Here is a 15,378-nt window from a genome sequence, read left to right as displayed (position 1 = left end):
CTGCCTCCCAGTATGAAAATAATTGAATCATAGCCTCTTGTTTCCAGATTCACAGGCCAGAAGAAGTATTCTCTCAGAGAATTATGCTTTTTAAGGAGAGCATCTCTTATTCTTCTTAGCAGAGAACATGGGTTTGTCTTACGCAAGCTTTATTCATTAGCTGGCCATCACAGATATCCTCACTCATATAATGCATTTTCCTTGCAGTACAGCCCAAGTTATCATTTGGCTTCTTAATTCCCACTTTTCACTACAAGTACCTGTCCTGGTTATAATATTTTAAATGCCAAAATGCCCATTGAAGTGGTGGTAGGGGCTTTAGTCTTTGTTGGGCAACGGGGAAGCAACACAGTCTGTCATGTATATTGGAGATGCAAACCCCTAACCATAATAACACATAAATTGTGTGTTCGGCACAAATTCAATTGTGTGGTCATCCTGCTGTTGTTGTAATGACTAAATAGCCTCCAGAAATAGAAACCGTGGCCAGTTTCTCATTCCTGGGCTTTGGATAAAAAGGTGAAAGAGAAATGTGTATCTTATTCCGAGCCTCGGGTTTCCCATTGAGGCCTTTCAAGTGGTAAAGATTCTTTAAAAAAATGTAATCAAAATTTGGAACTTGGTTTCTGTCTTGTATGGGGGAGGGGCTACAGCACAGGATCAAAAGAAGCCAAGAAAGTTGTAAAATTAGTCAGCTTAATCATGGGTACTAGCCTCTGTAGTAGCCAAGACATCTTCAAGGAGTGGTGCCTCAGAAAGCTGGTGTCCATTATTCAGGACTCCCATCACCCAGGATATGCCCTCTTCTCATTGCTACCACCAGGAAGGAGGTACGGAAGCCTGAAGGTACAACGATTCAGGAACAACTTCTTCCCCCCTGTCATCGAATTTCTAAATGGACATTGAAACTATGACACCATCTCACTTTTTTTTTTGATTTTATGTTATTTCTGTTTTTGCACTGATTTTAATTCAATGATTCAATACACACATATATCCTTGCTGTAAATTATCTTTTACTATATTATCATTGAACTGCTGCTGGTTATTGAACAAATTTCAGGACACATGCCAGTGATGCTAAATCTGATTCTAAAAGGAAACGTTAGGGTTTTCTGCAAATTATGTTCATTTTGAACTGTAGTTACTATTGTAATGCAAGAAAAAAAAGAACAAAATTACAGCAAGTTGCTGTAAACTGAAATGTAATATGTCTACAGATAATTAGTTTTGGCTATGTTGACATGAACAGCATCAAAGCATGTAGATGCAGTCCTTGGGCTATGTAAAGGTTCCATTCCTGAGAAATGTTTGTAAGCTGATTTCTCTTTAAAGTCAGAAATGTTTCTTTTCTATAGTAACCATGGCGCTTACACTTTTTATAATTTAATTTTATTGAGTATTCACCCACAATTAAGCTCATGGAAAAAGTACTTTATTATTCTTATTTAAAAAGCACACCATGGTAGTACAGTGGTTAGCATGAATGTGTTACAGCTTGGGGTGTCGGAGTTCAATTCTGGCATCCTCCATAAGAAAATTTGCACATTCTTTTCATGAGCGTTTGGGTCTCCTCCCGGTGCTCTGGTTTTCTCCAACAATTCAAACACTTACTGATTAGTATGTTAATTGGACATTGTAAATTGTCCTGTGATTAGGCTAGGACAAAATTGATGAGCCGCTGGGTGGTGCAGCACATTGGTCGGAAGGGCCTGTTCTGTACTGTATCTATAAATAAATAATTACTATCTTGAGAATGGTTTAAAATGCATCGTTAGGTGCATTGACGTATGTCAGATCATCTGTAATACAGGGAGGCCCTGAATTTAAGTGACGCCTATCAAGTTTTTCCTTTTGAAGAAGAAATCTCAGTTTGGAACTTAGTCACAAAGGGGTACATTGGGGCAGAACCGAGAGGCTTACAAAGTTCTCTTAAAGAAAGAAAACAAGGAAGAGGTGGTTAAAGATTCAAACACAGAGTTTAGGGCTCTTCCTCAAATTGTACCGTTGAGTTTTGTGCAACATCTCCCAGAACGCAGATGGAAGCCTCAATTTAACATCTCCGTATTTGGAAGACGCCAGCTCCATTCTGATTTCCTCATGATTGCACCATATTTTCAGCCTGGATTTTGTGTCTTTAGTTGCTGGAGTGGGGCTTGACACTCAACCTTCTGACTCAGTTGTACCCCAGAGTCGGACGTAATTTAGTTGTCACACTACACCCTTTATCTTTACTCAGTATAGGGCAGAAAGCAAATGATAGAATTTTCTAGTCTCTGTGACTCAGTGCTAGGTAATAGCGGTATATTTCTTCATTGAACTACTTGGTTGCCCAGTCTGTTTTCTGAGCTGACACTGAATGTTCCTTTACTGATATGGTTAGGCTTCACTGCTGGACTGAATTTCATCGCCAGTGATGCCAATTCCCAACTCGTCTTTACTGAATTGATCTTCCTGCTTCCATGCAGATACCTGATTTTAAATGATGTCTCAGTTCTTCATCTGTTGTAGCCTAGTTTAGTTGTCCCTCAAGTTCATCCCTCTCTTTTTCCTTAATAGGTGGGGCCTTTACTCCTGTCACCTTCACATGAAAGGAATTGTTTTCCAACATTGTCCTCTACAAAGGAATGAGTCTTTTTCATGGCAGAAAATTAAAAGTTATAACTAGTTTTCCTAGAGCATGGAATATATTTCCAAAGATTTAGAGAACATGCATGCACACGCTAATAAACAGGAAGGCACAATGGTAGGGTTAATATTTAATGTGTTTAAGAATAGAAGGTATGATTTGAAAGTAATCTAACAATGTAACACATTTCTTGTGGTGTGGGGGAGAGAGTACAAATTTATTTTCCATTTGATTGCCCAAAGCATTTAATTAAACTCCAGTGTATGCATTATTTTGATCACATTAACTAGAGGCATTTTAAAATTCTAAGATGTCAGCTTGGGTAATATTCAAGTTTTAAACAATTAAGTGAATACTCCAAGGAATCATCCTGGAATTGATATTAAGCGTTTCGCACAGTAGTAGGTACTTTCTGAAAAAGACAAATTTCAGGATTGAATGCAGTAGCTCAGCATGCATAAGCCGGTCGTGTGAAGTGCTGGAGCCAACATCAATCATTGAAGGTCCTAATATCTATACTATTTTGTCCCCCGAGTAACAATATGATTCAATTGGAAGAATATGCAGCTGTCCCCACAGCCTCCCTTTTACAAATTTTTTATCACAGATCTTATGCTGGTCTGAATTGCAGATATATCTCAATAGCAAAATGTCATTCAGATTTGGAGACATAATTTAATTGAAAACAAAGAGTATGTGAGTTTGATTTATCTGCATGAGTAAACTTCACTGTGATGCAGCTGATGACACTCATTGGATCAATGACTGATATGCTGAGGTGAATTTAACATTCAAATGAGGTGAAGCTGATTAAGCCCACAGAAGTGTTTATCTCTGAGTGTCAGGTACTGCTGAATATTTAGCTGAAGGGTATGTTGTTTGATTAACTTGTTTTAAAACTTTCTCGATTAAAACATCTCTGAACTGCTTTACGGGAGTGAATTATATTGGAAAATAGAGTGACTGCTATTGTGTAGGGCTATATTAACCAATATTTAACAAGAAAGGACAAGTTTTAAAATGGTTTCCTAGGGAATTTTGTGAACTTTTTCCACACCCCAACTAAACCTATCTGCAGCTTAATGTTGGGGGGCTTTTGCTTTCCACTGAAACCCCACAACTTCTGCTTGTGTGATGTTATTGCTGAAAAATTCCAGATAATTACATAGGTCACTATCGTCTTGAAATTATTGGGCTCAACACCAATATAATGTGAGTGCCAAGTTTGTGTCTGATAATCCTTTGGATAGTCCGCAGTAATTCTATCATTCCTTTCTTTATCCTTTAGTTCCCTGTAATCCATTGAAATGTAAAATTAGCGTGCAAAATATCCTCTTTTGGGAGAGTTTCACGGGTCTCATCCTTTGCCATGATGTGAAAAGGCTGATATATCTAATTACTTTCAAAAAATTCAGCATTGATATCTTGAGTCCAGTAGGTGCAGACAAAAGAGCAGCATTTAGGGTGTTGTTGAATTTGTGCTGACTTCCAGTAGATATGCCAAGTAAGTACAGAAAATCCTTGATAACTGACACTTTTATTTTTTTTACTGTTTTGGTCAATTCCACCGATGTCACTGCTGGTTAATAGAGAAGCGGAAGATTAAGTACATTCCTACTGTGTCCCATAGCAGTAAACCAAAAGGGTATAAAATTTACACACTGAAGGTTGATCATGTAACATTAACACTTTTACTAACTAAAATTGGCTGAATATGTCCTGAATTAATGAATACGAAAGAAGGCATTTTGATATCTCTATGCTGCGTTTGTTGATTAACTTTTAAAACAATCAATAGTAAGAGTTAAAGTTTTAGCATTTGCCCTGCCAAATCAAAGCTGATATCTGTGACTTGGCATATCTACACTCATGCTCTCATTGTGCTGTAGAATATTGTTTATGCAATGCTTGCTTTTTCTTTGTCTGTGACGTTGGGGCTTTTCTTGCTGGTAGCCAGCTGGCTGTGTGTTGTGCTGGTTTGTGACCTTTGAACTGTGTGAATTAATTGTGTTCTTCTCGTCCTGCTCTCTGTGCTATGCTGTTGCTGCTGTTGTGGCTGTTTTCTGTGTTACCACAGTCATCGCCAACCATGGAGAAAAAGGTAAATGCTGTTTAGTCATATCAACCCATCTGTTTTAACGCTTCATCCTTCTTTCTCTGGAGCTGGGAACATTAAGATTTCTTCTGGCTTGACACTTTTGTTGAATTGTTATGATTAATCACGAAGTTTATTTAGTGAATGTACATTGAATATGGTTTATCCAAGCTGCCTGACGAAGATGCAAGTATGCAGATAAAATATAATAGCTTAGACTTTCCTCTTTGATTTTAATAGATGTGAATGAAAAGAAATGTAGAGTTGATAGAAGTTAACTATTTTAAAGCTCCTCTCCTTCTGAAAATTGATTTAGTCAAATGCTTATAAATTGAGTGTGAAGAATCTGAGTTATGTGTTTAAACTCGCAATGGATTAATAATGAACTTTCAGATGTATAGTCAGACCAAAGAGTGAGTTTTATTTTACTTCTGGTATAAATGAGTTAAATAAAACATGGTTTGACTGTTGCATAAAACAATTAGAAACAAATAAGGCAAATAAGTTTTCTGCCTGAAAGCATCATGTCTGAATAATTGGATATATTGTAGCCAAGGATATAATAACAGGATGATCAGATAACAGGGATCAGAGGGAATGCAAAGGGAATAGTCAATAAAGATTTCACATCAGATCTACTGCAATGGAGTTAGCTGAGCGAAGAAACAATGGTACTGTATTATTGCCAATTAATATAATCTCATACATGGTGAATAAACTAGGGAACTGAGTAAGTGTTTCATATTGGGCTTTGCATGTGCACAACTCAGTACTTGAGTAACGCAATGGGAGGTGTTAATCATCCTTATGAACAAGTATTACAGCTTCCCAAGGAGTCTGTGTGTTCTCTGGTCCATGTGCATTTGATGGGACAGTTTTAATATCTCTTGTGCACAGCTGAAAACAGTGAAAGGCATAACTGGCTACAACCGTAAGATTTATTATGCACTATTATGATATGTGTCTCTGAGCCTCTGCATTCTGAATACTTGTAATTATTCTCTAGGTGAATTAAAAAGCCCCTTAATAATTAAAAGGATACAAAAGATATTAATTAGAATTTACAGAACAGAAATGGGTCATTAGCTGCTTGGTGCTGGGGTTTATGCCTCATCTAGTCATCTTCCACCCATTTTCCAATAACTTGGCCTATTTCTTTCTCGGTAGCTTAATGATATGTGTTTCACTCAATGTAGCAATGTATATTGTAATGATATTGGTGTTCGCATATGATTAAGAATAGCTTGTGGTACAAGTTCAGCATGGATTTGTATGCAGCTGTTCTTGTGCATGGATTTGGACGGTTCTCAAGAGATGAAGTAAAAGGATCACACACAAAATGCTGGAGGAACTCGCCAGACCAGGCACAGGAACTCCACCACAGTTCAGAGGAGCAGGCGAGGGGAGCATTGCTCTATTTTGTGTCTGAAACAATGATTCTTCAGGTAGCTTCTAGAGGCCATAAACAAAATTTATGACCTTTTCTTTAAATTTTATTTGTGAAGGTAGACAGAGGAGCAATCTGTCCGGCCTGAGGAAGATTTCTGCCTTAATGCTGGTCTGTAAGAAGACCCCACCCCAAAGACCAATGTATACGAGGCCTGGCTCTCTCAATGGTAAAGGAACAGGGTGGTGAAATCGTGAGAGAGTTGTACTAGGAATTGGAATGTCAAACTCTAGTACCATGAGGCTGAGCTAACAAAAAATAATCGCAAACACGAGAAGTTCTGCAAATGCTGGAAATTCAAAGCAATACACACAAAATGCTGGAAGAACTCAGCAGGTTGGGCAGCATCTGTGGAAATAAACACACAAGCCAAGACCCTCCTTCACCAAGAATGAAGGGTCTCGGTCAGAAATGTCTGTCTGTTCCTTTACAAATATGATCAAAATTTGGATTCTTAATAGTTTAATAGTTTCATTTAATATCAGAATGTATACAATATACAACTAGAAATTCTTGTTCTTCGCAGACATCCACAAAAACAGAAGTGCCCCAAAGAATGACTGACAGTAAAATGTTACAACTCCAAAGACCCCTACTCACTCCCCCATACACAAGCAGCAACAAAGCAACTACCCCCCCCCGCTTCAGTTTAAAAAAAAGCATCAGCACCCGCCACCCACCAAGGAAGCGATAACAAAGCTCCCACGAAAGACCATGATCAGCAGTGTAACAAAAACTAATTATTCACCCGGCATTTCAACACACCACGGGCTCTCTCTCCCTAATAAACTGACAGAGATGTGTTCCCCTTTCACAGCAAGAGGAGAGACCAACAAAGATAAGCAACTTGCTGATTATGGTATTAAAGTCTGCTGCAACACTTTTTCCTAGTTTTCAGGCTCAAGAATCGGCAACAAGCTCTCCTCACCAGAGAGAGAGAGAGAAAGGTGACCCGAATACAGGCGTCCCCGCTTTACAAATGTTCACTTTACGCCACCGCATTTACAAAAGACCTTCATTAGTAACCTGTTTCCACGTTACAAAGAGGATTTTTGCTTTTACGAAAATTTTTCCCATATAAATTAATGGTTCTTTGCTTTACGCTATTTCGGCTTAAGAAATGTCTCATAGGAACGCTCTACCTTTGTAAAGTGGGAGGTGGGGGGGGGGGGAAACACCTGTACAGGACACCAGACAGCTGATCCACTGTTCCTGATGTTCTGTTTTCGCCTGCATTGCTTCGATTGGTGGCATCGGCATAGAATTGGCTCCTCCCCAGGGCCTCGAAGACTTGGAACCCCGAAAGCACGCTCGTCTTTTAGGCCAAGCCTTTCTGGAAACTTTCGGTTCTGTTTTTCAAAAGCATCTGTTTCTTAGTTTTTCCAACAGCACACTTTCTATCAAAAGCTCAGCTCTGTTACCAAGACATAGACAATCTGCATTTTATATGGAAAATTTATGAGTAGAAAATCGTCTTTTCTGTACGTAAATCGTAAGATACTGATAGGTTTCATTTGTGAGCTTTTGCTAGTAATTATCCAAGAATTGAAAAATATAGCCAGCATGGATGTGGAGAGGATGTTTCCAATAGTGAAAGAGTCTAGGACCAGATGGCACAGCCTCAGAATAGAAGGATGTCCCTTTAGAACAGAGCTGACAAGGAACAACTTTAGTTGGAGAATGTTGAATCTGTGGAATTCATTGCCACAGATGGCTGTGGAGGCCAAGTCATTGGGTATATTTAAAGTGCAGGTTGATAGGTTCTTGATTAGTCAGGGCTTTAATGTTGCAGAGAAAAGGCAGGAGAATAGAGTTGAAAGGGAAAATAAATCATCCATGGTTAAATGACAGAGCATAGTCAATGGCCCAAATGGCCTAATTCTGCTCCTATGTCTTATGGTCTAATCTAGATTGCACCAGAAAGACAAATTCATAAACATTTGGGGGAGAACTCTGTAGAATGAACAATACAATGTGAAATGGATTTTAGAAAATATGCAGAAAGTTAAACCAATTTGAAATGAAGAACTGTACAGTGGTGCAATGGTTAGCACTGCTTCGTCTTGGCTTCAGGAGCTTGTTCTGGTATTGATCGTGGGTGCAGTCTGGGTGTCCTTGTGGGTATCGGATAATTAAATTTGGCACATCACTGAAGGTGCTCCCACAGGTCTAAGGATTTACCGTGGAGAGCATTCTAACTGGTTGCATCACCATCTAGTATGGAGAGGTGACTGCACAGGATCAGAAAAAGCTTCAGAAGGTTGTAAACTCTCCCAGCTCCATCATGGGCACCAGCTCCCCAGCTTCCAGGACACCTTTACAAGGTGATGCTTCAAAAAGGTGGCATATATTGAGAACCCCTATCACCCAGGACATGCCCTCGTCTTACTGTTACCATCAAGGAGGAGGTACGGGATCCTGAAAACACACATTCAACATTTCAGGAGCAGCTTCCTCGCCTCTGCCATCAGATTTCTGAATAGACAGTGAGCCCGTGAACACTTTCTCAGTATATTTTCTCTTTTTTTTTGCACTTCTAATTTTATTTATATTTTTATATCAAAGAGTTCAAAGGTACATTTAATGTCAGAGAAATGTATACAATATACATCCTGAAATGCTTTTTCTTCTCAACCATCCATGAAAACAGAGGAGTGTCCCAAAGAATGAATGAAAGTTAAATGTTAGAATCCCAAAGTCCCCTCCCAGCTCCCCACCCTCCTGCACATAAGCGGCGGCAAGCAATGATCCCTCCCTCTCCTCTCCCCCTTCCCCCCCCCACTGGCAAACCGAGCATGGGCACCCGCCACCGAGCACTCAAGCGTGCGGCAAGCAACGGCAAAGACAGACTTGCAGTACCCCCAGAGACTACTCGTTCACCCGGTATTCGACATACCACAGGCTCTCTCTCTTTCCCCCAAATAAGGGAGAAAGAGATGTCTCCGTTTCACAGCAAGAGGGGAGACAGCAAACAACTCACTGGTTTACTATGTTAAAAATCTGTTGCGTTGCTTCTTACGAGCTCTGTGCCCAAGGATCTCAGGTCACTGGGCACACAGCCAAAGACCTTCCAGCTCCTACGACATACCAGTCTGTTGGGACTCCGACCTTCGATCCGCTCGTCTCCAGAGCCCCGAGATCCTAAGCTTCCAAAGGTGAGCCAAACTCTTAGGCCGTGCCCTTGGCTTGCTGGATAACAGGCAGTCGTGACACCCCAAGAGCGGATCCCATTCCCACAAAGTCAGCGTGTAACTCCAGGTCAGTGTCTTCAAAAGAACCCTGAAAGGGAAAAATAGAGATATTAAAGATGAAAATAGAGCTGTTTCTGAAAATGCAAGCAAAGGAGTCGCTGTTCAGTGCCATCTTGACTAAGCTCTGCCCTCCGGGGCGAAAAAAAAATATCTATGGAAATGCTAAGAGGTCTTGAAATTGATCTGCATGATAAAAATTGCACTAAAGTGTAGTTGAAATTATAATTTGAGGCATTCCTTGATTGTCTGGTGTACATTGTCATTCTCAGACTGGAATTCTCGAAGCAAAGTGCAACATCTGGGAATGGGATGGCGGTCTTAGAGGTCCTGGGGAGAGAAGATCAGGAGACTGCTATGGTGGCAATGACTGATGCTCCTTTGGATAAATACCTGGATAGGTTGGGCCGAACTTGGTTTGGAATTACAAGCCAGCCACAGCAGGGGATTGGGAGAATTTTTTAAATGTTGCAAACACATGGAGCGTAGGTACCAGCATGGTACCTAATAGCTGATTTTATTCTGTGTGAATATGATGTAATTCTGTGCTTGTGTTCCCTTGGCAGGTGAAAACTGTGGGGCTGAGTCTAATAGCAGAGTTACTCAGCACTTACTTTCAGCAATCAGCGTCTGAGCACCTGGGCTGAATGGGTTGTAGATGTTTACAGGAAAGAAGCCTGATCTCTATTAAATTGTTGGCTCTGTCAGGCAGATGCTGTGACTCATGTGAGAGCAAGTTAGAATGTAGCTTGGCACCTAGATGAAGAGGAAGCACGTAATCATGGCTGTGGGGATCCAGTTTTGTCGAGGAAAGTGCTAATGCCAAATCCTAGCGCTCTGATGAAACATTTCAGTCTGTTAATTAGGTTACAGATCCCCAGGTTATCAGCAAGAACCAGGAAACTACAATTTAAAGGCTGCTTGATTTGTACAGTCCAATTTCTGAACATATGCATGATAATATTCGATGTTTGCTGTATCACTGAACATTTTCTTTAATTTTTCTCCTAATCCAATTCTTTTTAGTATAGAGTGTTTTTTTTAATGAACAGGTTGATACCATTAATGACCTGTTGCGGGTTGTAAAATTAGTCTGCTATTCAGATAGTCCTTGAAGTGAACACAGAAATGTAAACTGAAAGTGAGCAACAAAACAATTAAACAAACCTGGAAGTGCAGTTACTTGGGGACCACGTTAACATCTGACGGTAGGGCTGATGTTGAAATTAGGAGGAGGATTGGGATTGTTAAATGCACGTTTGAGCCTTTGAGTAAGATACTAAGGAATAACATAATTTCTATGGATACAAAACTCAACTGTTGTGATGCTACATTCATTCCACACTAACATATGGAAGCGAGTGGGTGACCACAGAAGTAAGTTGCAAACAAGGTATTTGTTCAGTGGAAGCAGTTAGAGAGAGCTTGATTTGACTTGAGAAGTAACATGAGTGCTGTTTTTGCAAAATCCTTCACAAGCCGAGGACGTTCTACAGGATAAGTGAAGCATCGTCAGTATCTTTCAGGCCAACATTTCCAGCATTAGTTGTGCTCTGAGGTTCAGATAGGCAAGTAAAGTTGTTGATATGTCTGATGTCAGACTCCTGAATCTGCCTATGAGAACTAACAAAGCCTCTGTTTAATCTAAAGGTGAGACCCGCATGCTGCAGCACTCCTTCAGTTTTGAGCTGGAATATCTGCCTAGATCACGGGTTCCCAACCTGGGGTCTGTGGACTGCTTGCTTAATGGTATTGGTCCACAGCATAGAAAGGGTTAGGAACCCCTAGTCTAGATTATTGTGCCCAGTCATTGGAGCAGGACTTGTCCCAATTGGAAGTGCAACCAGCTGACGATTAGCTGACATTTAACTTGCCACTTTAATCATGAATGTTCCTTATAATGGTGTACTATTCCAGAACTTGAAAACAAAATAATATTTGATTCTAGGTATGTTGGATGAGTTTTATACTGTGTGTCCTTCTGCTAATCACTGTGTTAAAAAGGTTTGCACTTTATTAGGATTCCCATCAGTAAATCGACACAATTAAAGTAGTTAAAATAAAAACTGTAATATTTGTGAAGTCCATGTTCATCTTTTGGTTTGTAGGATTATTCCGCTGTATTTTGTTTTCCTTTTTTAGTAGGAAGGAACGGCCAAATACTTTGGGCCTCTTCCCAGTGTTGGATGGGAATCTGCGTGGACAGCAAGTTGGTCGCGTTACTCCTGGCTCTGATAACTGGCATCTCAGTGACTTGAGCCATCCTCCATCAAATTGTAGCCTGAAGGTGAGTGAGACCCGGGTGCAGGAAAAAATGAGCCATCAGGACCTTCACTTTCTGTCAAAATCTGTGAAGTTGGAATGTGGCACTGTCCACTAGCTTGCAAAAAGCTGCTTTGTATGTCTTTTACATTCTGCACTTTATGGAGTCTTTGGAAGGAATCAACCGTCTGTGTCCAGATACAAGTGATCCTTGAGGTGCCACCTTATTGTACCTTGGTTCTATTAGTTTAGTGGAGTTTCTGTGTTCTTCTTGTCAATCATCCCTCCATGATGCCACTTTGTTGCTGATATAATAGATACAATAATATAATATAATAAAAAAAATCTTTTCTTATTCTCGCTACTTTTGAACCCTGGGAGTCCATTCTTAGTATTTTACAATGCAGCATAATTTTTTCCCCCCATTGATGCCTCAATGAGATTTAGTCCTAGCTTTCTAATGTGGAGAATAAACTGCTTGTAATGTAACTGAATGAAACCAGTTTTGACATAACATTATGAGAGACTTGACAGGCAAAGGAAGCCATGAGAGCCGATGTAAAGGTTAATCTTTTCCTGGGGCTTATTGGCCCCTTTTTTAAAGACCACAGTTTAATGTTGTTTTGGAAATGTTGGAAAATTTAAGAACAGGTCTTTCTTATTAATTTATTCTTTACTACTGGTTTATTTAGGGAAATGGTCTGTAATGATTTGTCTTGTAAGCACAAAAAGGACATTCAAATAATATGACATTTCTGGCACCTAATTAATGTTAAACCAAGACCACTACTACACTTGAATCTAGTTTGGCAGCTGTCTTATCTGCCAGAACATAGATAGCATGGATTCTATGGGGTTCTTTAGTTTCAGTTTCATTCAAAAGTATGGTACTGAGAGGGCAGGAACCTAGGAAAGAATACTGTGTTTTGGAGGGTCTGTAGTCTTTTATGTAGCTATGTAGCTTGAGGTAAAGTTAGGCAGTACTTTTGAATAAGAAGAAACCTACTAGTCACAACCGAGGAAGGGGGACTTCACAGAGGAATGAAACAGCAGGTAGTCTGTACCTCCACAAATTGAAATATCAGATAATTTTAGTGATTTTTGTGGCTCCTCAATTCATTCTCATTGTTTTTGCAAGTGGTTTTCAGAGTTAAAACATTCTGGACTAAACCTGCATCAAACACGCCACTTCACAGAATCAGCATTAGGACGGATGCAAGGCAGGAGTCAGTAAAGTGGGGGTTGCTAAAGTTCAAAGTGTATTTTATTATCAAGGAATGTTTATGTCACCATGTACAACCCTGAGATTAATTTTCTTGTAGGCATACTCAACATATCTTTAGAATAGTATCTATAACAGAATCAATGAAAGGCCATCACTGTAAGGCTTTCAAGCAGACTGCCAAAGACAACAAGCTGTGAAAATGCAAAACAAAGCAACAGTAATATAAATAAATATTCAATAAGAACATGAGATGCAGAGTTTTTTGGTGGGGGAACATTTACAATGAAGGGGAAAGTAAAGTTATCCCCTTTGTTCAAGAGCCTGATGGTTTTTTCCAATTTTCCATTTAAGGGCATTGGCCGTACTAAACTATGATGTGCTAGTCATATTTCTCATAGAATCTTTATTTGCAAAATTTTTATCATATTAATATTTTTACCTGTGATCCCAATTATTTTTGGCTAGTTACAATTTCTACCTGATTCTTATTCTTAATATTTCGGTAATATACTCAGTATCCTGGGTCTCTTGGCATTCCAAAACAAGTTGAGGTGTTTTAATAACTCTTGAATCTGTTTGTCATAGTTAGCTTTGTTTAATGATCGGTGTGATTTTAGGCCCACCAGCATAATGGTCTTCTCTCGTGCTAGGATGATACATCAGAATCTGGGCAATCATCTGCTGCTGCCACCCCAAGTACTGCAGGAACTAAATCTAACACCCCAACATCATCTGTACCATCTGCAGCTGTCACTCCACTTAATGAAGTAGTTAATCCAATCTACAACGGGGACACCAAGGTCAAGAACCAGCGAAAGCGGGCGAAAGGTAATAGCAGAAACATGGAGGTCCAGGTCACCCAGGAGATGAGGAACGTCAGCATAGGTGAGAGGTTGCTCCTGTTCCCTGATTTTTCTGTGCTCATTGAGTTGAGGATTGCCACTGCTGAGCACAGGAACGTTTGCCAACGTGCAACATAAATGTAGTGCCAGGACTGCAAGTTCAGGGAGGGTGGGCTGGATTGGTAACAGGACCATCGAGCCTCACTCATGCTATTGTGTTAGATTACCATGTGGTTATTATTCTTTGATATTCATTGGAACTGTACTGTTAATTTATTGCCTGTGTTTACACACTGCAATTATACTCCATCAAAGTGCTTTGATGGATTTAAATTGCTACTCTTGGGTGTTTATAACTCGGGTCACAAAGCTTGGTGATAAATACCTTTTCTATTAAAAAATATGATCAGGATACCAATATCTAGCATGTGTTGATATCCTTTGCCATAGGATATCATATATTCATTGTGATATGGTGACACCTCTAAATCTCTGATGTAGAACATTCTCAAGCACTTTTTTGTGACTGTACAGTATCCCTATATTTACAATACTCTCATGCATAATGAGTTTTAAATGTAGAAGCAAAGCACATTATTAATGAATGAATGAATATGCAATGAGGTGAATTTCTGATTCAGAGACAGTGCACAATATTTCTTTTGCACTAAGACATCCCAATGTGTTTGTAAAGGGCTCTCAACAAATGAAATAACCCTAATTAAAAACCTGCTTTGAATCCCTAGCATCAGGAATGTCAAAATAAGTGTCATTTATCTGTAAAGTTCATCTTTTAACTCTCTGCAAAACAACTCACTGTGTACTATGCCACTTCTTTCATTATACCGTCCTGATGCACTGTTCCTGTCATATAAGTAAGTAACTCTTTATACTCTGATATTCCATGTCAACACTTCAGGAATTTTTACACAGAGCAATAATGGTCAATGGATTAGCAGGACATCATTGTTGTGAAGCTAATTATGTCTTTGAAATTATTTTCAGGCATGGGAAGTAGTGACGAATGGTCTGACGTTCAGGAGATAATCGATTCAACCCCAGAACTTGATATGTGTCAAGATCCACGCTTTGAAGGACGTGGAGGCAACAGGTAGTTTTTCAGATCTAGCACATTAACAGAAAGTGCGGACTGAGAAAGAAGATTCTCAGAAGGGGTGGTTTCTTTACACTCACCTGATGGAAGCTTTTCTAAGGGTGATGCATTTTTCTAAGGGTGCTGTAGTCAGGAAAAGAAGGTGGAGACATTTTGAGTCTACCTTTGATGCAATTGTGTGTTTCAGGATCTTTGTGGCTCTTCTAAAGGATAGAACAAGTCCAGTGTGCCAGTGGTAATGCGGAGAGTACTTTTGCCCTGCAACTGAAATCCCTGGCCTCGATTAGCAGAGAAACTGAATTGCAGGACATTTAAAAGAAGTTGTTGGTGCTTCTTGGATGACTGCTTCCTTTCCCACTGAAACTTATTTGTTCAAAGTGTCAGGGTCAGACTGCACATTTGCTGCCTTTTGATTCCAAGGAAACCTTGGATGAATAATGCTATCTATGTACAGTGGACTGTAGTCCAGATCACATAAATGAGCAACGTTGCCAGTGGCTTAGTCAGTATGGCTAT

The 15,378-nt window shown here is 39.7% G+C and overlaps 1 protein-coding gene across 8 annotated transcripts in view; it reads left to right on the top strand.

The window, feature by feature from the left end:
* The window catches only part of mapk8ip3 (mitogen-activated protein kinase 8 interacting protein 3), a 195,373-nt gene that overhangs the window by 47,737 nt on the left and 132,258 nt on the right, over window positions 1-15,378 (top strand). For 3 of the 8 annotated variants that reach the window (XM_059979250.1, XM_059979249.1, XM_059979253.1), the window contains exons 5-8: window positions 4,707-4,730; window positions 11,562-11,706; window positions 13,557-13,791; window positions 14,754-14,859. In XM_059979250.1, coding sequence (XP_059835233.1) covers window positions 4,707-4,730; window positions 11,562-11,706; window positions 13,557-13,791; window positions 14,754-14,859 — 510 coding nt within the window. The remainder of the gene's footprint in view (window positions 1-4,706; window positions 4,731-11,561; window positions 11,707-13,556; window positions 13,792-14,753; window positions 14,860-15,378) is intronic. The other 5 variants (XM_059979252.1, XM_059979256.1, XM_059979251.1 and 2 more) reach the window with 3 other exon arrangements.

The sequence above is a fragment of the Hypanus sabinus genome, chromosome 9 (genome assembly GCF_030144855.1).
Source record: "Hypanus sabinus isolate sHypSab1 chromosome 9, sHypSab1.hap1, whole genome shotgun sequence".
Lineage (NCBI taxonomy): Eukaryota > Metazoa > Chordata > Chondrichthyes > Myliobatiformes > Dasyatidae > Hypanus > Hypanus sabinus.
This window is presented reverse-complemented; position numbering and strand designations above follow the sequence as displayed.